The sequence below is a fragment of the Grammomys surdaster genome, unplaced genomic scaffold (genome assembly GCF_004785775.1).
Source record: "Grammomys surdaster isolate TR1022 unplaced genomic scaffold, NIH_TR_1.0 264, whole genome shotgun sequence".
NCBI classification, from domain to species: domain Eukaryota; kingdom Metazoa; phylum Chordata; class Mammalia; order Rodentia; family Muridae; genus Grammomys; species Grammomys surdaster.
In genome coordinates this window covers 2,180,225-2,207,530 of record NW_021604705.1, presented here as the reverse complement: position 1 = coordinate 2,207,530, position 27,306 = coordinate 2,180,225, and the positions used below count along the sequence as shown (strand labels likewise).

Here is a 27,306-nt window from a genome sequence, read left to right as displayed (position 1 = left end):
TTAACCGCCGCGGCTCTCACGTCGGAGCTCCGGCCCCTTCCTGCTCCGAGGCCCTGCGCCGGAACCGGCTCTGAGACTCCGCCAGGGGACGCGGCCCTTCGCCGAGGCCTGGGCCGGCGGGCCCCTGGAGCTTTGTGTCCGCGGCCGTCGCATGCGGCCCCCGGGGCGGACCCAGCATGTAGGTGCCTGGTGGCTGCCATGAGCCTCGAGACCATGAGGATCCACAGCAAAGCACCTCTCCCGGGTATGGAGCCCCTCCCCCGCCGCCGTCCCTTTAATCGTTTCCTGCTCTGCCGGTTCCACGGCGGATTCCAGAGGGGCTTCCTGCGGGGGGCTTCTTGCTGCTCTTGCATTTCTGTGGGTTCTCGGCGCCCGGAAGGCGTTCGGTGTTAGTCTCCGGGAGGAACCGACGCTGGCCGGGCCCCTCGTGTCTCCCCCCCTCAGCTGCGAGCGATCCGGCATTCCCGGGGCTGCAAGCTTCAGACAATGCGCGGGTCCCCGACGGCCACACTGCCCCACAGAGGAGGCGCCCACTCCCTTTTGTGACTGTTAGTTCCCTTCACTCATGAGGGAGATGGAGTGTGTGTGTGTGTGTGTGTGTACACGTACGTGTGTGTACGCGCGCGCGTGTGTGCTTTAACCTCATAGACAAAAGCAGATTTCAATATTTCATATAAAAATAAAAATTCATTATAAGGAAAATTCCTAAGAGATACATCTGCGTCTGTTAACTATGTACTAAAGTGCAGGTTGTGTTCGAAAAGTTTAAAGAAGTTGTTTGATTCTCATCTGCTTTTGATATAAAAGGATGAATGGCAGTGTCCTTAGTGGGCCTAAGTTCTTATATGTAAACGGAGTGCATGAACTCCATCGTTTAGTTTCAGTCTATGAAACCAAAATGTGAGCACCCAGTAACCCTTGTGAATTAGGATCTTTATTCTAGATAAGTGCATGTGGGTGCCTAGGTGAATAGGCGTTGAATATTTGAAACACCTGTGTTGAGTATTTTGAAACACCTGTGTTGGGCTTTCACAGCGCTGCTAATAACCACATGAAGTTTACACTATGAGAAAATAAGCTTTCCAGATCGGCTTTATAGACTTCTCTGCCTTCATACATGGAACAGGAGTAAATAATGACTTTCCTGATGAGTCAGCTCTTTTTCTCCAATATAGAATTTGTAGAAACCATACCGAGCAGTTTGCTTTCATCCTAAGTGGTAATATTCAGGAAAACGTTTAAATTCTAATGACTTAATTTGTTATGACTAATAATGTTTCCTTTCTGCAAAAAAAAGCTGTTGAATAATTGTTTAAAATAAAGTTTTGTCTGCAAAGCACATTACCTGATTCTTTTTTAATCACAGGTGGCATCCAAGACAAAAATGAAAAGAATAGACCATCCTTGAAATCCTTGAAAGCCGATAATAGACTGGAAAAATCCAAATATAAGCCGCTTTGGGGAAAAATATTTTACCTTGACTTGCCTTCTATCACCGTATGTGAGAAACTACAAAAAGATATAAAGGACCTTGGAGGGGTAAGTGAGAGCTGCACACTCGCTAAAGGCTGAGAAAAGTAATGCTGGCACTCTGTAATATCAAGTAACTAAGGAGTTTCGTTTTGGAAATTACAGCCATTTAGCAATAGGAGCCTTGATAAGCTGTGTGTTATTAGTGAATCCTTTGGGGTCTGGGAATGTAACCCAGTGGTCTGACAAGTGCAAGACTTTCTGTGTTCAAGTCCCAAAGTCCCAACATCAAAGGATAAAGAAAACTTTTTTTTTGTTTAAGCCTTTTGTAGCCTGATAAAACGTTCGAGTTTCTGCAATTAGTGGTTTGGTATAAAGGAGTGAAATTCCTTTGTCCTAGTGAACTGCTTTTCTTTCAAAATAGCAGGAGCTGTTTGAGCTGTTTATAATTCTTTAATGATATATATATATATATATGACATTGGATGTAGTTGTATACATATATGTGTATACTTTGTGTGTGTGTACATATGTATGAGGAGAGAAGTACTGAGTCAACAGGCACCTGTTTTGGAGAGAACAATTTTAGAGTAATAGTCAAACTGCCTACTCTGTTGTAGCCCTTACTTGATGATTAGAAAACTTAGGCAAAGCTCTATGAAGACTTCTTAGGTAAAATGTTAATATTACCTAAAATCTAGCAAATGTGGTTAGTATGAGTTTTACTGTTTCAAAGGTTTCTGCTGGACTGAAAGTTAGCATTTTAGAATGTTTTGTTTCCAGACTGGAAATTCACAAGAACATTTCATGGATTTCCTAGAGTTACTCATTAATGAGATATTTTATGTCCCTGCCCTTGAAATTTGTCTACGTTTCTTTGGGTGGCAGTTGATAGAATTGCACATTGAATAGGAAAAGCATGTGGGTTTCGTTTTGTCCTTGTCAGTTACATTCATAATGCAAATTGTATTCATTCAGTTACCCCATTACCCGTCCACTCTTGCCCACTCTCTTCTGCATAACTAGGCCTGTCTCCACTCTCTGAGCATCCTGCTTTTCTACTGTTCATTTACTTGACTTACTGACTTGTATTTATGGTAGCATTTATCATAATGACCTTATGGCTGCACTTAAGGTCATGGTTGATAGACCTGCCACCATCGACTGTATTGCCTACCAAGGGTATGTTCATGTTCTCAGGACCTTAGATATGAGTAAAGATCCGAGTATTTTCGAAATGAAGTGCTACCTGCTTGTCTTCTAACGTGATATGCCACCATTAACTCATTATCAGTGGCTATGCGATAGATGATAGCTTTCTCAAATATGTTGACCAATCTGTTAACTTAAGGTCTAAATAACTCCTGTTTAGATTTGTGTTTTTCACAGAAGATGCTCGAGACAATGTTGTATCTCTGAGTCCAGCATGGGAAACCTTTAAAGGGAGCCTTGAGTAAAGAAGCAGTGTGGGTGCTGGGACAAGAATCACTTCCACCACCCCTTTCTCCCCATCCTCACAACACTTCCTAAGATACTTTTCAAGAAACATTTTTTCTGTTACTTCTTCCATAGATAGTTGTTAAGGAACATTTGATTTCATATATGTCAGATTTTACCCTGTAATGGTTTCAAGTATCTCAGTGGATATATTCAAAGCATAAGTTTTATAATAGTGTGGCAGGGGAGTTACCATGATCACGAAAGTGATTTTTTTTCCTAACGTGAGCTCTCCAGATGTTCTGATCCCTATGATTTCCTCAAATGCAAAAACTCTGCTGCATGGTTTGTGTTACTGCATCTGCACTCAGGAAAAACAAAGTGCTGGGCCAGTGAGGTAGCTTGCAGGTAAGGGAGGGCACGTGCTGCCAAACCCATGGCAAAAGAGAGCTGACATCCACAATCCACTGCCTTTCTTGTTGGAAAAAAGTACCTAGTTCTGGTCTTTGCTGTATAATTCAGAGATGTCAATTTAGTCCCTGGGTCCTGGTTTCTCTTAACACATTTAAAGGAACCCACTTTTATCAAATAGCCATTTATTTAAAAGGTTCTGTTTTCCTCCAGTGTTTAGTTGTATTCAACCCATCTATCCTTTTTATTATTTTCTTTTGCTTTGGATCACCCCAGTGGTGTCACTGCTTAGTTGACCACAAATATTTGTTTTCTATGAGCCTTAATAAAACCATGCTAAAAATTTGCAGAGGACATTTGTGATAATTCAACTATTGACTGTATGACAGTCAATTTTCACATAATAGAGAACCTTCTTTTGTAGTGTTAAAAAAAATAGCTGAATGAAAGCCACTTAAGGACAGAGGCAGGCTTGCAGGCTTATACTCACAAGGCTTAGGAGGACACAGCTTGAGGATCATGAAGTCAACAAGTTCATGCTAGCTTGGGCTACTTAGTAAGACCCTATTTAAAGAAAAAGGACAAAGGATAGACCCATTTCCTAACAGTTTAGATTAAAACAGTTGGGGAAAGATAAAATACAAGTGGTGTTAACTGATCTAGTTGGTGGCATGACCCTGGGAGAGAGGGGCCTAAAAGTGAGGTGGACTAAAGTCTCATATAATAGCCAACTTTATTCTGAGTATCAGGCAGTTTATAGGGTTAAGAATCACATGAGTAAGGTGTTCAAACACAAGGACAAACTGCACATGCCAGAATCATGCTTTTTCATAGAGGCATGTGAATAACAACAGCTGAAGTTAACTCATTTCTATCCACTACACCTGTGAGGGGCAAAAAAAAAAAAAAAAATCTGTGTTTTAAAAAAACTGAGGTCACAAGACTCATCTTGTTTCTTGGAGTTTTCTCACAAGCACTCAGAATTCTGGACTCCATTCTTGGACTATGTTCCAACAGGGTAAAACCTTGTTATGTCATGATCTTGAGGACAGAGGAAACAATTTCCAATAAATTGAAGACCATAGCAAAACTACAATTGAACAGTTCTCTTTGTATGGTTTGCAGGGCATAGCATTGTGCTTTGTTAGGCTCAAAAAATGAATCCTATGTCTATCTTTCCTGAAGCTCTAATGAAAAGGCATGGTGTTGTGTGAAAATCTTTTCCTGGGGAAACACAACACTATTGGGATATCTGTTCACCCTAGATAGGAATCCTATGGCAAAGCAAATTGTGGATACCACCAAAGTCTAACTTGGTGGACCAATGAATTTTATTGAGGTTACTTCCAGGAGCAGAAATGATTTGAAGACAGTTGCACCTCCAAGGCCCACACCAGCCTAGGTGACAGCTCACAGAAGCTGGGAAACCTGGAGCACACTGCACAGGCTGCAGGCAGCTCAGCTGGTTTCTGATGCTTCTAGGCAGCCGGTCTGGCCTGGTCTCAGAGTCTTCGCAGCTTTTCTCCTATGAGTCTTTTTTAGTAGTTTACCTTCCTGCTTAAGGAGCTTCCTGTAGGATGGAATATTTCAGTCCTCTAGGAAACTTAGACAACACATGGGTACAGTTGATTGTAATGTAACACAAAAATCAAAAGAAAGGGGAGATTACTGAAGAATTGTAGAGGACATTGTGTGGGCATAATAAAGGTGTGTAGAAATTGCTATTAGAATACAGATGGACATGCTTGCCTACCATTGTGAATCAATGCAGTTAATGTTTGAGCTGAGTCTTGAAAGGAATATTAGAATTGTATTTAGTAAACTATATACACTTTTTAGAAAGAACAGACTTAAAATATATGCCTGTATAGGTGTGTATACTTAATGCTACAAACTACCTGCAGGTGAAACTGAGATGTGGAAGTGGCAAGAGTGGAGCTTAAGTAGAGAACCAGATAATAAAGGGCATTGTCTTCATTATGCAGGATAATGGAGTAGGGCTGGGCTTTGGGAGGCAGCAGGGCTTTAGTTGTAAGCAGGGTCTAACTTTATACCTCAGGGTGCCCTGGAACTTACTGCTTCTATTTCCCCAATTGTGAAATAACAGATCTGAGCCATGCCCAACAGAAGTGGTTTTCTGGTTTGGTTTCCTTTTGGTTTCGTGGAGCTGTTATTTTGAGAGATAGTAAGTTGGGGTTTCTCTGTGTATTTACTGTGCCCAAAACTACCAAGGAGGGTTTTTGGTTTTAGATTATGTTTGTGTGTTTGTTGTGTAAAGGCATTGAGGTACCTAAGGAAGATAGAAGAGGGCATCACACCCCCTGGAACTGGAGTTATAGAGAGTTGTGAGCTGCCATGTACATGCTGAGAACTGAACCCAGGGTCTTCTGCAAGTGCTTTGTCTGCTCAGCCATCTCAGTTCTCCCACTCTCCTTTTAAAACTGGGAGAAATTTATGGTATTATAGTTGTACAACATTCAGGCCAATGAGTGAGAGCTCAGAAATAAACTATTTTTTTATATAGTTAGTTGTCTTTTGGGGTTTTTTTTTTTTCCTGCAGCTAGTTTGAGGAGAGCTGGATATCTACATGCCAGAGAATGAATTTGGAAACTTACCTTGTATCACATATAAAAATTAAAATGGAGTCAAGATATACATGTAAGAGGCTTCCAATAATTAGAAAATATTGAAAAGTATTTTTAGCACTGACTTTGCAGTGATTTCAATAGTACCAAAATTACATCTAATCATTGGCAGCAAAATAAAAGAATTCATAAGTTCAACTTAGTTAAAGTTAACAGCTCATCTATCTCCCTGGACATTAACAAGAAATCACTAAATGATAGAGAATATTCCCAAGTCATTCATTTTCCCCCAGTTAATAGAGTGCTTACTAGGCCTACATGAATCTCTGGGTTCGGTCCCAACCTCCACAAAAAACAGTGTCACAGACCAGTATTCCAACATTCAGGGTTAAAGGCAGGAAACTCAAAAGGTCATCCTTAGGTCAAGATCAACCGAGGCTTGTTTCCAAAGAAAAATTGTATATCCTATGTTGACGTTAATATTTTAAAAGGCAGTGCCCGGTTTGGCTTGTTGTTAAGCAGCCGCCATGTTCCCATCTAGACGCGGCCAGAGGACCAGCTTGAAGCACCAGCCCTGGCACCTGTGAGATGCTGTCGTGGTGGCTAGATCAGCCAATCCACCACACTGTCCACAATGGTTGACTGAGCTCTGATAATACCCGCCATTCTGCCATACCCAGTAGAATGAAGGCTCTTAATACTTAATGGCTATCCAATATTTATATATTTGGAACTGCTGAATTAACAAGATGCCCACACAATTAAAATTGTTAACCCAATTAACTAACCTAGATATGAATGACCACATGAAACTGCTAAAGACACTCAGATATCTCCAGCCATCTTCTCTCTTTCTCCACCTCCTTTGTCTCCTCCTCTTCCTCCTCCTCTCCTTCCATATTAGCTCTTCCTGAATTACCAAGTTTTATTGTAAAATGTAGGGGGGGAGATATCCCGCTGCAATCCTATATCTAATAAGTGTATTATATACAGAATAAATGAAGACCTACATTTCAACAGAAAGATAATCCGGTGGGTAAAGGGGGCTGTAGAGATGGCTCAGTAGTTAAAACCCCTTGTTCATACAGAGGACTTGGGTGCAGTTTCCAGCACCCACATAGTGCCTCTAGATCGTCTATAGTTCTAGATAGAGGATCTGACACCCTCTTCTGGCCTCAGCAGGCACCAGGCACACATAACAGATAGAGCAAACACTCACACACATAAAAATAAATAATGGGTGAAGGGCCTAAATAGACATTCAGCCCCACAGTATTCTGATTGTCAGCTAATGCAAATCTAAACCTTAGGCATGCCAATAAGATACTGTCAAAGAACAGAAAATAAACATTAGCCTTCAGAGTTTTACTTGTCCACTGTTCCTGGGAATATAAAATGAGGCAGCAGCTGTGCAGACAGTATGGGAAGTTCCAAGCAATTTCTATATCTGAAAGAGTTGAAAGTAGGGTGTCAGACAGATAACTGTACTGATCAAGACATGGAGAGCAGGCTGATGGGCAGCATTCCTCCATGGTCTTAAGTTCCTTCATGCTCCTGCCCTGGATTCCCCTTAATCAGTGGTTTTCAACCTGTGGGGCTCGACCCCTTTGGGGTGTTGGTTTATTTATTTTATTATGTTCTTATATCTACTGCCCTAATCCGTTCCAAACCCCCAACACTAGATAGGAGGGGAAGGAGGTTAGAGTGAAAAGGGGGGCTTTGACCTGTAGGCTGCTGTCTGCAGATTAGGGTCTTTGAGTTCCTAGAGACAAACCAATCTTCATTGTCAGAATATCCAGCAGTCCAGCAAAGCAGCGATTGCAAACACAGTGAACCAGCAGCAGCGAGGGAGCAGCAGCCACACAGGCCCCCTCAGGGTTCTCACATTTGGACCCTCTCCAGGGCCCCAGAATTAAATTATATGTAACTGGCAAAAATTATGTCTTCCTAGAGCAAGAGACAAATCATAGTTAACTGCTGTGGCCAAGCTGAAGCAGCCTGTATCCCACACCTGGGATTAAACATGTTTATATAACATAATTGGGTTTTTAAAAAAAACAAAATTTTCACTACGCTTTGGGGGTCACCTAAGACTATCAGAAAACATGGATATTTACAATTCATAAAAGTAGTAAAACTACAGCTATGAAAAGTAACAAAAATAATTTTATTGTTGGGGTCATCACAACATGAGGAGTTGTATTATAGGACTGCAGCATTTGGAAGGCTGAGAACCACTGCCCTGGATGACAGACTGTTACTTGGAAATATAGCCGAAATAAAACCCTTTTTTCAAATTGGTCTTGGTCAGTGTTTTAGATAGCAACAGAAAGCAAATTCCAACAAGGAGGTGCTACTCCATGATCAGATGTTCTGGACTGAATAAAAGTGAGAATGCTAGCATAGCACTTGCGTTTAGTTCTCTGCTTCCTGACTGCAGATGCGCTGGCTCAGCGTCTTCGTGCCCCTGTTGTCATACCTTCTCTGCACAGTGGATTGATTATAGTCCCTCACATCTTGAACCAGAATAAATCCTTTCTTCAAGTTATTTTTGTGAGGTATATTGTGACAGCCCATGAGAAATGTAATTAATACAGTGGCTGATCACCCTGTCTTGGGTCTTTTTTCTTTTGCATAGCCAGAGCAGTAGCACTGGGCCTTGATCCTACTTTATGACCTCAGTTAACTTTGAAAGAGTCTTTTCTCCAAAGACCATAGCTTGTGCATTTCAACTGCTGTGACCCTTTAATACAATTCCTCATGTGGTGACTCCCTAGCATAAATTTTTTGTTGCTAGTTCATAGCTATTTTGTTACGAATCATCATGTAAATACTGATAAACAGGATATCTGGTATGTGACAACCCCCACCCCCACCCCACCCCAAATGGGTTGTGAGCCACAGGTTGAGAACCTCTGCCATGGAGTGTTGTTTTGTTTTTTGTTTTTTTTTTTTAAAGATTTATTTATTTATTATATATGAATACACTGTAGCTGTCTTCAGACTCACCAGAAGAGGGCATCAGATCTCATTACAGATGGTTGTGAGCCACCATGTGGTTGCTGGGATTTGAACTCAGGACCTCTGGAAGTGCAGTCAGTGCTCTTAACCACTGAGCCATCTCTCCAGCCCTTGGTTTTTTTTTTTAATTATTTTTTATTTTAAGTGTCTTGAGTCTTTTTGCCTACATGTTTCTGTGTACCACATGCATACGGTGCCTGAAGTGGCCAGAAGAGGGCAGCAGACCACCTGGAAATGAAGTTATGGACAGTTGTGAATCTCCCTGTGGATGCTGGGAACTCAACCCTGATCCTCTGGGAGAGCAGCCCATTTTCACCTTACTGTACTACTCAATTGGAATAATTTAGTTGAACTAGTATGTCTACATATATATATATGCATGTGTATGTATATATGCATGCCTGCATGCATGTATACATATATCTGTATACTACCATATATATGAAATTGCTGGAGAGTTTATGAAGTTTAAGGCAGTATTTTATATATAAATTATCGTTTACATTCTTTCTACCTTTATACAGGACCTGTATTTTTTGCAATAAATAAATATGGATACTTTATTTGCTGGTCAATGAAAATGAATGTTGCCTAGAAGGGAAAGGGAAACAACTTGCATTTTACTAAGGCTGCTCCTGTCAGCAGCTAATTCTGAGTCAATGGTAGCTTAAATTAACTTACCACAAACTTTGCTTCATTTTGGTTTTAGCGCCTTAGTTTTAGGTAGTTTCATGAAGCTTTATGTAGAGTGTATGAATATGCTGGCAACGCATATGATGTACACTCTCATGTGGAAATCAGAGGAGAACTTGCAGGAGTTGCTTTTCTCTTTCTGCCATGTGAGTCCAGGTGCTTGAACTCAGGTAATCAGGTTTGGCAACAAGGACCACCAGCCCATAAAGGCATCTTGCTGACCCTTTACTGCCTTTCATAGTGCGAATCCTGTAGAAATTAGAGCTTTGAAAAAGTCTTCATACAGATTATTAGTTACTTCCTGCTTGGTCCTTAGTATTCTGTGTCAGTTATATTTATATGGTATGCATTTTGATAGTACTAATTCAATTCCCCTTCCCCTAGGTGATGAGTGATCTTTAATCACATTGACTGTCATATGTCTTACTACAAAGCATGCTGGGGAGGGGGTGCATTTTCTGAAAATTTTATGCTTGTGAGAATAAAGGTTCCTTTTCTCTGCTGTGTTTAAGCCTTAAGAAATGTTATAAACAATGATTTAAACTGATGTGCCAGGAAGTAGCTAATTCATTACATCTATGTAAAATTTGAAATTCAGTGGCCTGATTGTACTAGCTACATTTCAGATGCTTACCGTCCACGGGTAGTAAGTGCACAGGCAAAGAAGAGTTCATCTCTGTAGAAGGCTTTGTTGGTGTGACTCTAGCAAGTCCCTTCCGTTTTCATCTCCAATGTACAAGTAACATGAGAGCGTGGACTGCATTAGTTAAGATAAAGTACTTAAGAATAGTATATGGTACATGATGTTATTATTGTTAATGAGACTCCCATTATACTTCCTCAGAACTATGGGCTCAAAAATGCAGCATGAAAAGCACCAATTTGTAAGATATTAGATTATAGGAAGTTGGAGTTTGTTCACCGTGTCTTTAAAGAGCTTTGGAGTTTTTTAAATTAATACTTTGTTTTCTTCTAGCGAGTTGAAGAATTTCTCAGCAAAGATATCAGTTATCTTGTTTCAAATAAAAAGGAAGCAAAGTATGCACAGACATTGGGTCGAGTTTCGCCTGTACCGAGTCCAGAGTCTGCATGTACTGCAGAAACCACCTCTCCTCATCCCAGCCATGATGGGAGTTCCTTTAAGTCTCAGGACAGAGTAAGTGTGTCATATATGCTTTGAGACTCGGGGACAGTGGATCTCATGGTTTTTGTTTTGTTTTAAGACAAGGTCTCACTATGTAGCCCTCTCAGACTGGTCTTGAACTCCCTCAGAATTCTCATTCCTCCTGCCTTAGTGTCTCCCAGGTCCTGGGGTTACAGTTGTTTGCCCTCACAAACTCTGGGCTTTCAGTAGCAGGGTTACAGTGCATAGATAGAATGGTTATGAAAACACAGGTCTGCAGCTCTCCCGCCTAACGTTGCTGCCTTTTTGAAAGGTAATGATTTTTCCTTAATAATACAGTGGTCAAGTTGTACCCTGACTCCAAGAGCATGTACTTGTGCTTTAGACAAGCAGCCTTTGTTTTTAGAATAATTTACAACTAAAGTTAATAGCCAGCCACTCTTTTGAAGAAAAAATAGAAACTTTTAAAACTTTCAAAGTAGATAGATAAACTGACTACCTGCAGCATACTGACTTGAGTGTGCACGAACTATAAGTTAGGCCTATTTTCACATATCCAGAGGTTGGTGGGGGAAAAAAATCAAAATAATATTTTGAGACAAGTAGAAAATATTTGTGTAAATATTATATAAATGTTAGGCTCGCTTACATGCTTTAGGCAGAATTTAGTCTTTGTGATAAACATGATATAGTCTACACAGCCTACAATGGTATGCCATTTGCCCCCTTTCATAAAAATAAGTTATGATCCATGTTTTAAAAATTTCTGGCAGCACATTTCTATCAAGTTGGAGGACAAAAGGAAGGCCAAACTGATATAAATACTTAGAAAAGACAACGTCGTGTCCTACCAACAAACTCTCGATGTCTTCATAGCCCTTCAACTACTTTTCATGCTGTCTTACTTTAAAAGTGAAATAATTTATAAAAATTGTGTATAAAGTTTATTTTTCTTAAGTCTTCATTTAATACAAAGCTAAGACAGGCCTGTTACCCAGCTCCTTAGGAATGTGAGACGAGGATTATAAGTTCAAGGGCAGCTGGGGCAACTTGGTGAAACCGTATCTACAGTTAAGGTCTTAGAAGCATTGAGGATGTGGCTCAGTTGTAGAATGCTTGCTACAATGTACCACCAATAGGGAAAAGAATAAAGTCTAAAATGTTGACCTGAAAAGTATAGGTTTTTTTTTTTCTTGTTTCTGAGACATATTCTCATGTAATTCAGGCTGGCCTCAAATTTGCTATATAACTTGATTTTTAAATGTCAGTGGTGCCAGCTATTTTCATTTTCAATGTACTAAAGAATTGATCCTCTTGTCTTACTCAGTTTCTTTCTTTTTTTTCCTTCCTTTCCTTTTTTCTTTCTTTCCTTCCTTCCTTCCTGCCTGCCTGCCTGCCTGCCTGCCTTTCTTCATTTCTTCATTTCTTTATTTCTTTCTGTGTGTATGTATGCTTGCTATGTTTGTTGATGTTTTCTGCACTGGAAAAAAGGGAAAAAAATTTTAATCTGTCTTGCCAAGAGACTAATGAAGCCACTTTTGACTGTAAATTTACTGTGTTCATTGACTATATAAACTAAATTTATCTCCTTTTGAGGATTTCTCTTTTCTAACCTTTTATCTGATAAAGTACTATGATTGTTTGTTTTCTTGGTCTTGCAGGTGTGTTTGAGCCGAGGAAAATTGTTAGCTGAGAAAGCTGTCAAGGATCATGTAAGTAGGAATTTGAATTTTACATTGTGTGGATTGCAGCTGAAGTTCAGTTGAGACAGTGTGCTGGTCTAGCACAGGAGGTCCTTAGCTCTTCATAAGCCAGGCATAGCAGCATGCATCTGTCCTAACAGCTCTGGGAAGATAGAGGACCAGAAGTGTAAGGACATCCTCAGCTACATAAGGAGTTCAAAGCCAGCCAGAGCTAGAAACCCTATCAGGCAGAGACAATGAAGAAAGAAAAGAGATGCAGTGCATATTTTGCTTCTTTATTGTCTTGTTTTCTGAGACAGAGTCTCATGTAATGCTGGCCGCAGATTTGCTATATAGCTTGACTTCCAAGTGCTGGCATTATAGATATATACTACCATATATAATATACTTACAGCTATATTTTATTAAAAATTTAACTGTGGGCTGCCTAGATGACTCAGTGGGTAAAGCTGTTTGCTGCCAAAACTAGTGACCATAGTTTGATATCTAGAACCCAAATAATGGAAGAGAAGAACTGACTCTTGCAAATTGTCCTCTGATCTCCAAGTGTGCACTGCGATATGTGTGTACCAACACGCATACACACACAGACAAGCGTTCAGGTAGAATAAGTAAATGTAATAAGAAATACTCAACTTGAGGCTGGTAGTAAAGTTGGCAAATGCTTGTCATGAAAGCAATAGGAGTTAAATTTGGATGCCCAGAAGCCACATAAAAAGTTAAAAGCCAGGCATGGCAAGGGGTGCCTCTGATTCTAGCACTGACATTTTTTAGGAGGGTGAGGGTGGAGCACATGGGTCCCTGAAGCTAATTGGCCCATCAGCCCAGCTGTATCAGCGACTCTCCCGTTCAGCCAGCGACCTTGCCTAAAGACATTTGCAGTGGAGAATGATTGAGGACATTGGCATTGACCTGAGGCCTCTGCATCACACAGATATTTACATACCACGTGCACACAAGATTTTTCATTGAAAGTTGAAGATATTCTGGAGATACTCTTTAATGTTTAATGCTAAAAGCTTAAGTTACAGCATGTCTCATTCTATCAGAAATAGAAGCTACTTTTTCCTGGAGGGACACCCCCATCTTGTGGCCATCCTAAATGTTATTGAAAACTCGAAGGTTGCCTTGGAATATACATTTAATGGGTTTTTGTTTGTTTTTAGGGTTTTTTTTTCTCCCCCCCCCGGGGTTGGTGATGGGGTGTTTGTTTGTGTACATTTCAGAAGTTATGCCTTTTGCGGGGGGCTGTCCCCCCACCCCCATTCCAAACCCCTATCCCATCCCTCTTCCCCCTGCTTCTATGAGGGTGTTCCCCTACCCACCCATCCACCCACTCCTGCCTCCCTGCCCTCGAATTCCCCTACAATGGGGCATCGAGCCTTCACAGGACCAAGGGCCTCTCCTCCCATTGATGCCTGACAAGGCCGTCTTCTGCTGCATATGCGGCTGGAACCATGGGTCGCTCCATGTGTTTGTACTCTTTGGTTGGTGGTTTAGTTCCTGGGAACTCTGGGGGGGGGTGTGTCTGGTTGGTTGATATTATTGTTCTTCCTTAGGGACTGCAAACCCCTTCAGCTCCTTCAGTCCTTTCTCTAACTCTTCCATCTGCCTCTGTATTTATCAGGTTTCTGTCAGCATGCATTTCCTAGCATCTACAATAGTATCTGGGTTTGGTGACTGTATATGGGATGGATCCCCAGGTGGGACAGTCTTTGGATGACCTTTCCTTCAGTCTCTGTTCCACACTTTGTCTACATATTTGCTCCCATGAGTATTTTGTTGCCCTTTCTAAGAAGGACTGAGGCACCCCCTACACTTTGGTCTTCCTTCTTCTTGAGCTTCATGTGGTCTGTGATTTGTATGTTGGGTATTCCAAGCATTTAGGCTAATATCCACTTACAGTGAGTGCATACCATGTGTGTTCTTTTTTGATTGGGTTACCTCACTCAGGAAAGTTTTAAAAGTGGTTTTTAGACAAACTTGGTTTTTGTTTTACAGGATTTTATTCCTGCTAATAGTATATTATCAAATGCCTTATCATGGGGAGTAAAGATTCTTCATATTGATGGTAAGATGATCTTTTGGCAATATTTATTGTACATGCCTATGTCTGTCCTTTAGTTCTTAACTTTACATAGTAAAAATTTTGGTAGTAAAGGGATATCTCCAATGGTAAACCCTTAACATAAGATTACCTCCACTTAACATTGCAGTTTAACTCCAAAGGTAAATTGCTAACCTTCAGTTCCTCTTTCAATAAAGACATTCGATACTACATTGAACAGAAGAAGAAAGCACTGAGTGCAGTCAAGAAATCAAGTACTTCTGGGAGGGATGCGGTAGGTGGTTCCTTTTCAAACTTTTCTTAAAAATGGTAGCTTGGGTTTTGTTTGTTTGTTTGTTTGCTTGTTTGTGTGTTTGTTTTTGTTTTTAATATCTATAAATAATTCCCCAATAAGTAAAAAAGTACTTTGTGAGGCTCTTTCATGGATTTCTGAACTGTGTGTCGTTTGACTTGAAGCTTATATTAATGAAGTAAAAATTGTTTCTGGACTCATGGCACAGGTTTTTTTTATCCTTTTTTGTTGCTGCTCTATTTTAAGAGTTTCTTTGTTTATTCTGTAGAAAACACTAGGATTGACCTATCATGTAAAAGAATCCAGAGGTGTTTACTATTCCTTCTGTGCTGTGGTCGTCCTATTGTTCTCCTGCTGTCCGAGTATACAGTCTTCTCTTTTCATCTTTGAGGCCTCTCTGCAGTCACTCTTTGTCTGTGCACTAGACTTCCTTGATCTCCGCCCCGTCTAACTGCTCTTCAGTCTGTGTGCTCCATCTTCTCACTGTTCTGCAGATCTCTGCTCCTATAGTTCTCATTCACTTTTAACTGACGAGGTATGAAACTCAGAAGCAGTTAGCAGGTCCTTTTTGATACCTTTTAAAGCCAGCTGTTGTCCAGTCCTTCCTCGAGTTCTGCTCATCTCTTTGCTTCTCCCTGTTTTCTCTTATTCCTCAGACCATTCTTTGGTGGTTTGCTTTTATTTACTACATACAATCAATCCTTAAACGACTTGAATACAAAGAAGAGAAAGTTTTGTACTCTGGTACATTAAACAGATGGAGATAAAGTAGTTTGGAAATTCAGTAATTTTATGTAGTAAAATAAGCAACTTGTTCTTTGTACAACTCCAGTTACACCAGGGACTTGTATCTGAAGTTGTGTCCATTTAGATTTTCCTTTTTTGTTTTTTCCCTTCTTCCAGTTGGAAATGGTTGTTATCTTTGAGTGTGCTGGGACCTCACTTTTTCTTTTACATTTTGATATTGAGTCTACCCAGTAAATTTTGTGTTATGTGTGCCATACTTCTTTTCAGTTCTAAAATTTTTGTTCAACATATATATCTACTATGTAAATCAGGCTGGCCTCAAACTCACAGAGATCCACCTACTTCTGCCTAAGTTCTAAGTTTAAAGGTATGCAACCACTGTTCCTGGCATTACTATTGTGTTAATAGATCTAGCCATCCAGTTTTTATTCAGACTGTAAATTCTGTCTTAATTTTATGGCTTCCTGCAGTTTTTTAAGACTTGCATACGCACGCTGTATGGGTTTGTCTGAGATTTGGGCAGTGGTTTAACTCTTAGTTCCACTTCCAAAGCCTTTGCTATGCTTGCACTTTGGATCTCTTCATAGCATGGGCAGTGTTGAGTTCACACAAGAAATTGCCAACGTTGTGTAAATTCTGTATCTATTACAATAGTTAGCACATATAGTTGGCACGTGTAGATTCATACAGGGAATTAGGGATACCCATCTCCAGCTTGCTCCTTAAATCCTCTGCTCAAAGATCTCTTTCCCAGCTCCTCTAGTAAGTGATTGGGGATTTCCCATACTGCCCACACTTTGAAGTGCACACACAAGACAACTGGAAGAAAAGAGAAAATACAGAGATTTCTTTGGGCTACTGGAGCCTCTTTTGTTATTTCTCTATTTAAAAAAAAAAAAAAGATGAAGTTGGTTTAATTTTTGAGCCATTCACCCTGACAACTTTATTACTAAAGGTCCTAAGTGTGACACACCTGACACTAAAGACTGCTTTCTCCTTAAAGTTTTTATATACCTATCTAGTTGCTTACTGCGTGCTGTCCGGAGTTTAGTTATAATCAGTGAATTTATTCCCCTGAAGGTGTGAATTTCACATAGGTTTGCACTGTCAATTGTATCTTTTCCTTGTTAATTAATGTTGAAGGCTCAGTGACCAGTGCCACCACTCCGAAACAAAGAATGTAAGGTAGGGCTGAATTCTGTAAAGATGATCAATATCTTTTAGTTCTTGAGTGCCATTCAGTTATTTGATTGAATTGATCTTAAGAAGCAAGATTTTCACCTTGTACAATAGCCGCTCTGCTTTGATAAAGTATGTTTTCTCTTGAAGATACTGTGCAGTGTTTCTGTGTTTTTAAACCCAATATTTTCACTGTATTTTTTTTTAAAAGGGGAAAAAAGCTGGTACTGGAATACAAAAGGCAAGAAGTAAGTATTCCTGATACATTGTTTAAGTTTCTTCTAGAGAGTAGAAAACAATTAACTATGAAGATTAAAGCTTGGGCTTTCCTACTTCAGTGGTAGAGCGCTTACCACAGACACATGATGCCCTAGGCTTACTGTCCAGTATATCCAAGTATATACTTAGAAAGATTTTCTGAGGTAAAGAAACTATTATTTAAATGATTTACTCAAGGATTTCTTAGTAATTTTTTAGAACATGGACCTCTTCAACAGTCTGATGACACTTAAGCTCCCCTTCCCCATGCTAATAATTTTGTAAAGTGTTTTATGGGCATGGGAGGGGTTACGTGGACATTAGTATAGATGCTCAACCTAGAAGAGGCTGTTGGGTGCCTTGGAGCTGAGGTCACCGCAGTTGTTCGTCGTACCTGATGTAGGTGCTAAGAGCTGACCTCCTTGAGTCCTCGACAAGGTTATTCTGTGATCTTCATTGCTGAGCTTTATCTCCATCCCCGAAATTAATATTGTCAAAAACTTTTTTAAAAACTCATTATGGTCCCATAGGAAACAATAATTCAAATCCATTTACTGGGATGAACGTAAAGAATGCTCTGAGATAGCTTTACAGTGTGAAAATGTCTGCACCATTCAGCTCAAGGATCTCGCACAGTTGGCATGAATGCACGGGTCTGCAATCCCATTGCAGAGAGAGACCAAGGCTGGGGTATAAGAAACTACTGCCCAGCCTGGCCACAGTACAGGAATCCAGAACAAATCCTTAGCATGGCCGGTACAGGGCAGCGATATTTTACCTGAGTGTATACTTAGAAAGATTTTACCTGGAGAAGATATTTTACCTGAGGCCTACACCTTTCAATCCCTGGGTTTAAAGGCTTTCTGGATGTTTTCCCCACAGTAGAGTCTTTACTGATTTGCAGCTGTCTAATGGTGGTTTCTCTTCTTAAGCAGGGAGACTCAAGAAGCCTTTTTTAAAGGTTGAGGATGTGAAGCGGTAAGTGTCAGAATCCAGTGTGCTGGAAATAGTTGAGATTATAGAGAAAACCTCAGTAGACTTATTTTCGTTTTTATGTTCACTTTCTTTATATGACTGTGTTGTGCCTAGAGCAGTGATTCCCTTGTGTTCAAGGTCAGAATTTACTTTCATTCTATTGTAGATTTAAATTCAGAGTATCTGCTTTAGACTAATCATAAAATCATCTCAGGTTTTAGTATTTTAAATAATCACTCTGGCTGCATTCAATACCATAAGTTTGAACAGTTACTAAAAGTTTCCCCCTGTAATTGTGGGGAAAATTATAGATACTACTTGAAAATTTATAGCTACTTGGAAATGTTTTAAAAAGAATGAAATTCAGACATGCTACAACATGAATGAGCTTTTAGGACTTCATCCTAAGTGAAGTATGAAGGAAAAATACTGCATTATTCAATGTACATAAAGCATTCAGAATATTGAGATTCAGTCACTGGTGATTGCAATGGGCTGGAGGGAAATAGAGGGACCTAAGGTTTTTACTTTTGCAAGGTAAGCACTATCTGATGGGGTAGTGCCTTCACAACTTAATGTTTAATGTGACTACACTGTACAGTTTCAAATAGTCTCTGGAGCAGTGCTTCCCAGCCTGTGGGGGATAACTCCTAGAGGATTGAACAACTCTTTCACAGAGGTTCCTAAGATCATAAAAACACATATTATTTATAATGTGATTCATAACAGTGGCAAAATTAGAGTTAAGAAGTAGCGACAAAAATAATTGTATGGTCGGGGGTCACCACAACATGAGCTGTGTTAAAGGACCACAGCATTAGGGAGGTTGAGAACCACTGCTCTAGAAGCTGGGATAGTAATTCCAAAACTTAATGTGATAAGCTATACAGTTTTAAATAGTTTTGATGGTAGTTGTTTTTGGGGAGGATCTGGGAGGAGATGAGAGAGGGGAAAATGATCAGAATATTGCATGAAAAAAATACTTCCAACTTTTAAAAGAAAGTAATTTTTAAATGTTAAAAGAATAGGCCTACAAATTGGTTCTTTGAAAGGAAGGTTACCCCTACCAAGTGTTTCTCGTTTATTTCATATTTGAGCTGAATTACACAACTTAAATATAAGGCTTTGAAGCTGTTGTTTCATCCTAGAGATGTCACATACTTGTCTTTATTCATTTAGGTCGTACAGGCCCTTTTATCTCCAGCTCCCCAGTATGCCTTGTATAAACTACTTTCTTCAGAAGCCATGCAGTCCATTTGATATAGAGAAGTCATCCAGCATCCAGAAACAAGCTCAGCCTAAATTCAGGTAGGTTTGAAATTTGATTTTTTGAAAGAATGCTATTTAGACTTTCACTATTATTGGGTTTTCTTTTTCCTTAAACATTCGGGGTAGTGTGTTTTCTGCCATGCTGGTGGTATGTGTATTTGTTTTCCCTGTGTATATTTAATGCCTCTACGTTACAGATGTTTTATTTAGATGGGAGTGGGGCTCAGATAATGAAACTTGTTTCTCTTGACCATTTGAAATATTCTTTAGAATGTTTATTACATTTTGTTTTACATTTTTTAAAATGTAGTTAAAAGTATTTGCTGCTGCCGGGCGGTGGTGGCGCACGCCTTTAATCCCAGCACTTGGGAGGCAGAGGCAGGCGGATTTTTCTGAGTTTGAGGCCAGCCTGGTCTACAGAGTGAGTTCCAGGACAGCCAGGGGTACACAGAGAAACCCTGTTTCGGAAAAAAAAAAAAAGAACAAGAAAAGTATTTGCTGTTACAAGTGGCAGATTCTGCATATGTTAGTTTAAGACAATAAAGTTAAAATTATTCATTAGCAGTTAATTTTGTTACCATGTATTTCTATCACTAGAATTAATACGGATGGCGATAAATGTGGAACCCCAGTTCAACTCCAGTTGAAGGAAAAGAGAAAAAAAGGATATTGTGAATGTTGCTTACAGAAATATGAAGATCTCGAAACTGTAAATGTGATTTTCCATTTTGGGATTGGTGTTTCTAAAAATCTGAATACTGTTTTTATGTGTTTAAGTCCTATTTTATTATTCAAATTGTAGTTCCAACATCCTAGTCACAAATATATTCTTCAGTGGAAACAGCTCTGGTTTGTTTTATGGTGGGGAGGGAACAGCTCTGCACTTTGTAGGCACGTATGTCAGCACCGCTGCATCTTTAGCCTGAGACACTTGAAATTTTAAGGACCCAGGGAGGGAAATCAACATTGAGAAAATAATTGTTATTCTTTTAATAAATATAAAAATAAAATAAAATATGTGTAGACAGTATTAGATGAGTGCAAGGAGAAACAAAGCAGGTGTGGAGATGTTGCTATCGTGTAGACTTGGCAAAGAAGCACTGGAGTGATGTTTAAGTAGAACTACAGAAAAGTTAGGTAACCAGGCGTCTTGATAACAACCAAAATCCGCAAAGGTGATGCCCAGAGCCAGTAGATAGAATGAGAGTAGGGGATGATGACCTGTAGCAAGCATGAATGGGAGTTCTTGGGGCATGGTCAGGTTGTTGAAACACTCTAAAGATGAGACTGAAGGGATATATATGGTTTTGGATTAAGAGATGGTTGGTAAATGAAAAGGTCCTATATTTTGGTCTGAGCAATTAAAAAAGAAAAGTCTTGCAAGAGCATATTAAATAAAGGAAGTTTGTAAAGAAGGGGAGTTTGAAAGCTCATTAGAATAAGAACTTTGGAATCACTAGTAGTCTTGTCTGTGTGCCCTTAGAGTTTTGTGCATAGCAAGTGCTTATTAATCTTAGAAGTTACTTTCTTAATTTCTTAACTTTTAAACAGTAGATGGACAGATGTAGTGATGCACAACTAACAGCCTGTCTCCCTTCAACCTCAGCAGGCTCACACATGATGAATACTAGAGTGCATAAGCTCAGATATTTATCACTTGAAATGTAGTAATACTCACCAGGGGGTTTGATTTGTTTTGTTTTACTTATGTAATAAAGGACACACAAGTTAATTTAAAATTTTATTGAATCAGAAGCTAAAGTATTTGAATTTTTTCCCTTTTCTTTCTAATTGTTTTGAAATTAAAGTTATTGATTGGTTCTGAAAGTTACTTGCCCTTACGAGGACAGAATAATATAGAGTGTTTGTTTTTCTTTATCTTTTAGCTCCTAATGTATTCAGGAAATGTAAGAATGGTAGGAAAGTTGTCTACTGATTATCACAAAGAAAGTAAATTTGTAAAAGTAGATTTGAGAATGAAATTTAAGGTCATGACCTTAAATTTTTTTGTTTGTTTTTTAATTTAAACTGAAGCAGAGTTGAGTAGGTCACTCCAACACTCTGGAAGGGTTTTGGGTTTGAGAGCAATTTGGGCTACACGAGATCATATCTTGAAAAGAAAAACAAACGATTATTTTATTACCTTGAGTTTCACAACAATTCATTTCTATCCATGCCAAGAGATTGATTTAGAAAATGTTTTGAGGACATAGGAGATGGCTCAGTCAGTGAAGAGCTTATAAAAGAACTAAGATTGATCTCCAGAACCCACATAAAAAAGTGTAGACAGGATGGTGTACCATAGTTCGTATTCCTGGCTCTGGGGCAGAGACAGGCTGATGACCGGCTTGCTGGTCTGCTGGCCGAGTTACTTGATTGAGTTTCCAGGTGGCCAGCACCTGAGGAAGGGGTGATGGACAAGGTTGTCTTTGGTCTACACACACACACACACAAAGTATTTCTAAGTACTGTAGGTAAAGCAGACATTCCTTACATGTTCTGTCTGTGTAGCTGGCATAGGAAATAACTTTGTATATATTTGCAGGTGTGGTGAGTTATTTTGTTACTTTTAAAAATAAACTTATTTTAATAAAAAAACTTATGCAAATAAGTATAAACATCATACACCTAAATTAACTAGACTCAAACTACACAACTTAGTATTGGGCATTTGAAATAGAAATTGTGGAGCTTCATACTAAATTTTACACTTTCAAAATCAAATATATTTTAGGCATTTATCTATGAAATACATAGAACTTCCACCCTCAGTATTCCTTAGTTGCCTTTAGTTCTGTGTCTTGGGTTGAGACCCATGAGGTTTCTGCCTTCTTTCTATCTTAGCATGTCTGTTGATGGTATCCTTATTCAGCTCTTGTTTGGACAGCCATCTTGGAGACTTTGTGAGTGTTTTCTCTGTCTCATCTAAGAGATGCAGTCTCACAGCAGACTTAGTGTTCCTCTGGCTCTTACAATCTTTTGATCTCCTCTGCCATGATGTTTCCTGGGCCTTGGGTGCAGGACTTGTTTTGTAGATGTTACTCACTGGGGCTGGGCACCTCACGATCTCACTTGTTCTCTACATTGCCAGTCTGTGAGGGTTTTTTTTTTTTTTTTATCTCCATCTATTGCAAAGAGAAGGATAAAAGATACACTTAACTGTGGGGATAAAGACAAATCTTTACAGTGGGGTCAGTAAGCATGCTGGTTTATTAAAGTGACAGCAGTCATCCCTGCTGGCCTGACACTTTACTGTCTATACCAGGTTGGCCTGAAGCTTGAAGCTGTCATCCCTCCTCTGCCTCCCAAGTGCAGTGCTGAACTCATGAGCCACAGTGTCTTGCTGAATGCAGTTTTTACTGAGTTTGATGTCAGAGAGTTTGGGGTGTGTGTGTGTGTGTGTGTGTGTGTGTGTGTGTATGAGAGATATTATTTGGTTTGGTATTTGAGGTTTTGGTTTAATCGATATAATTATTGAATATAATTTTGAAATGCTTTGTTGTTGTTTTAGCACCTTCTGAGTGAGAAACACAGGAACTTTGCAAAGAGTAACCAGTATCAAGTTGTTGACGATATTGTGTCTAAGTTAGTTTTTGATTTTGTGGAATATGAAAGAGACACACCTAAAAAGAAAAGGTAATTTGTCAAAATTCTACTTAGATTGTTAAGCTATTTTATGGTACTCGAATTTAAAAGCTATTTTATGGCACTCATATTTAATATAAAGTTTGTCTGCTCTTAGAATGAGGACGGATTTTTTTTCTATATGACAAAAATATGGTTTAGAACTAATACCTTCTTCCCGTCTTTTTTTCTGCCACCAAAGGTACGTAGTCTCCCTCTGACATGGTTTTGAAAGGGAGCTCACAATTTTTGTCATTTAAGGTCAGTATAGAGTCAGTGTTTTAGGTTTTGTAAATTGGAAGAACTCAGTGACCTCTGGTCAGCTTTTTACTGAACAGTGAGCATGGCTGTTTTGCAGCAAAACATTACTTAAGAAAGTACAGTGAAGGCCAGATATACCAGCAGGCAACATTGTCAACCTCTGGTAGCTTATGATTTACTTAGTCTAAAAATATTGATTAGGAGTGCTTATGGATATACTGTAGGCTTGAGAATTGGATTATCTGTTTTTGTCCTGATCTTAAGGCATAAAGGTTAGAGATGTGATAGTGAAACAGCTCCTGAGAAGTTGAGTGTGGGTGTTCTGTGTTCAGACCCTGGATCTCTGTAACTCTTAGTGTACATTATGGCTGACTTACTAATGGGGCCATGTGGAGCTCCTGTGAGGACTTAAAACTTTCTGAAAGGAAGGACCTGAATATACAGTTTTGTTTCTATTTTTATTATTTTTTTTATACTCCAGATTTTATTTCCCACCCCGCCCCTGTCCACCCTTCAACTGTTCCACATTCCATACCTCCTCCCTACCCCACTGCCTCCACCCCTTACCCCCAACCCCACCTGACCTCAAAACTCCCTGGGGCCTTCAGTCTTTTGAGGATTAGGTTCATCATCCCTGATTGAACCCAGACCCGGCAGTCCTCTGCTGTATATGTGGTGGGGGCCTCATATCAGCTGGTGTATGCTGCCTGGTTGGTGGTCCAGTGTTTTAGAGATCTCGGGGGTCCAGACTAATTGAGATTGCTGGTCCTCCTACAGGGTCTTCCTCCTCCTCAGTTTTTTTCAGCCTTTCTCTAATTCAACCACAGGGGTCAGCACCTTCTGTCCGTTGGTTGGGTCCAAATGTCTGCATCTGACCCTTTCAGCTGCTTGTTGGGTCTTCCAAAGGGCAGTCATGATAGGTCCCTTTTTGTGAGCCCTCCATAGCCTCAGTAATAGTGTCAGGCCTTGGTCCCACCCTTGGTCCCACTTTGGATCTGTTGCTGGACCTTCTTTTCCTCAGGCTCCTCTCCATTTCCATCCCTGCAGTTCTTTCAGACAGGAACAGTTAATGGGTCAGAGTTTTGACTGGGACGGCAACCCCCTCCCTCATTTGATACCTTGTCTTCCTATTGGAGGTGGGCTCTACAAGTTCCCTCTTCCTACTGTCGGGCATTTCATCTAAGGTCCCTCTCTTTGAGTCCTGAGTGTCTCTCACCTCTAAGGTCTCTGGTACATTCTGGAGGGTCCCTACCCCCACCCCACCCCCGCAACCTCCTACTTCCCAAGGTTGCTTGTTTCCCTTCTTTCTGGTGGCCTTCAGGGCTTCAGTCCTTTTCCCTCACCCAATATCAGATCATGTTCCCCTCTATCTCCCCATCCTCTTTCCCTCCCAGGTCCCTCCCTCCCAACTTGTGATTACTTTCTTCTCCCTCCCTAGTGGGACTGAGGCATCCTCCCTTGGGCCCTTCAGCTTGTTGACCTTTATGAGTTCTGTGGACTCTATCTTGGGAATTCTGTACTTTTTTCTTTTTGGCTACTATCCACTTATTAGTGAGTATATACCATGCATGTCCTTTTGGGTCTGAGTTACCTCACTCAGGATATTTTCTAGTTCCATCCATTTGCCTGCAAAACTCAGGTTGTCCTCATTCTTAATAGCTGAGTAAGCATACACTTTTTTTTTTATCTAGTTATCCCCTAATCATTTTATCAGTGCAATTTTTTTACTTCTTATCAGTCTCCAATTGGACTACTGTTACATTTTTTGAATACCCATTAGTTGAAAGGAACTCTAGTCACTACTACTTAGATTTTGCTTTGCATTTTAGGGATCATACCTAAGGCCTCACCAGTGAGGCACAAAGGGAATCTTTTGCATTGCATAAACACAATATATAAGTAAAGGGAATCATACTGGTTGGAGAAACATATTGCTCACTGTTTCTTGTAATATATAATGCAAAATGTAATTGGTGACCTGATAACTTGTCATGTATCTGCATAATTTGGACTGTTCAAAAGAATACCATCCCAAGGTTTCCAAGATTCTATATGAAGAAGATGTTTAGGTCAAATATATGTTTGAAATTGAAGGGTTACTGTGCCATCTTTACATATGCAAAGATCTAGTTCACTTTGATATGAAGTAGTTTAAATGGAAAATATGTTTCTGCTTTTTGTTTCCAATACTGTCTGAATCCTAACATTAAAGCGCTGGTATTTTTTGAAGATAACAGCAAAATCAGGGTCAAATATATGGATATTGTCATCTCTCTTTGGTTTATATAATTCTTGTTATTTTTTTTATAATTAGTTCAAAGTTAAGGGTATTTGTCATCTCAGGGAGGGAGAAGAATGTGAGTGGGGTGGTGGCACACTAAAGTTTTCAGCTGTATGTAGGTGATTTTTGTGTTTTACTTTAAAAACATCTAAAGTAGATATTAAGATTTCTGTTAGGTTTATCCTAAATTGGTTTCCTAAATAACTCATATATAGTTTTATTAATTTTTAACTTCTGGATTTTTTTTCTTTATAAAGAATAAAATACAGTGTTGGATCCCTTTCTTCTGTTTCTGCAAATGTCCTGAAAAAATCTGAACCAAAAGAGAAGCTACCGTTGGAGCCCAGTTTCCAGAAGGACATGGGAGAAAGCAATGGACAACTGCTCGAGCAGAATTCTCAGTATGAAGAGACCCAGAAACCTGAAGAAAAGCTTGTGTTTGCTTCAGAACCCATGACCTGTTCTTCAACAGGATTGAAAGGATGTGATGGGAAACCAGTGAGCATGTTAAATGCACGTGAGCCTGACCTAAAGCAGGATTGTGCACAGCTACCTCTGTGTGACAGCAAGCAGGAAGGCATGCACCATGGCTCTGAACTTAGAGTAACTGTAGATAGAAATGATGTACAGCAGAGAGTGGGTGCTACTCCAGGTGTGCCCCAGTCATGTGGACAAGTTTCTTGTCTCAGTACAGACAGTAATCTACCCCAACCAAAACTAACTGCAGATATTACACAGGTTTCAACACAAGATCTGCAAGAAAAGGATCTTCATGTTGTGGTTGGTCATGATTCTGACCTGTCATTAAATACATCAAAAGAGCACCTAACAATGAAGGTGAGAACTCCACCCTGTAGTCCTCGGGAACCTCATGAATGTGACACTGGGAATATGGAGAGTTTGCCTTGTGGTAAGATCCAGCGGAAAGTGAAAATGTTACTTGGGCAAAAGAAAACAAATGTGGAACCAGGTGCTGATTTGGATAAAACGAGGACTGAGTATCTTCCTGCACATGAAGACAGAACTTGTGGGTCACCAGTGCAGTCTCTATTGGACCTTTTTCAGACAAGCGGGGAGAAATCAGAATTTTTGGGTTTTACAAGCTACACTGAGAACAGTGGACTATGTGATGTTTTAGATATTTGGGAGGAAGAAAATTCAAGCAGCCTGCTATCGGCATTTTTTTCTTCCCCTTCAACTTCTGCATTTGTTGGATTTTAGTATTTAATGTGCTTTTCAGAAGTGATAGCTATATTCCTGAAGTTTTTATATACATATATAATTAGTTGTGGGAGGATGTTTTGTTTTTGCAAACTTTGTTTATGGAACCATCTGTAAATATTAATTAAGATGATATTTGTAATTTTTTACAGGATTGAGTAGCTGTTACAAATGATACAATAAAAACTTGTGACTTATTTTATATTCCTGAGAGTTAAAATGAATATCATTTGCTTTATCACTGAAAATAATTTGAAGTTAGATTTGAAGCCTATCAAAAGTCATGTACTATATGTTATATACTATTAACTATTGCCTGTTAGCTTAGATTTCTATCATCGTGTTATGGCTTAAAACATTTCAGGTAGAAAGAGAGAAAAATAATATACTAATTGCTATTTTTGGATTCTGGAAGTTACTAGAAACATTGAGTCAAGACACAGACCCAGCTGGATTCTGTCAGGATCCTGACCCTGCAAACTGAAGTTCTTCCAGGGCTCAAAACAATCCCAAAGACCATAAGGGGATTTAAGTTATTAATTGAGTTAATTAATAATTTCATTAAAATCGCTTTTTGTTTGGTACTAGGTGATAAAAGATATAGTGAATTGTTGGAATTGTTTTGAAATGTGTGAAGGAATGACACAATCTGTCACTTAAATCGAACAGGAAAATTTTAAATGTAAGG

At 39.5% G+C, this 27,306-nt stretch overlaps 1 protein-coding gene across 1 annotated transcript; it reads left to right on the top strand.

Moving 5' to 3' along the window:
- Nucleotides 1-26,822, top strand: Dbf4 (DBF4 zinc finger). Its single transcript, XM_028776065.1, has 12 exons — nt 1-244; nt 1,367-1,539; nt 10,594-10,773; nt 12,402-12,452; nt 14,445-14,514; nt 14,709-14,785; nt 16,941-16,977; nt 17,920-17,965; nt 19,142-19,270; nt 19,829-19,940; nt 22,743-22,867; nt 25,655-26,822. The coding sequence occupies exons 1-12, from the start codon at nt 199-201 to the stop codon at nt 26,616-26,618; spliced, it is 2,010 nt and encodes a 669-aa protein (XP_028631898.1). The 5' UTR covers nt 1-198; the 3' UTR covers nt 26,619-26,822.
- Nucleotides 26,823-27,306: the final 484 nt, after the last annotated feature.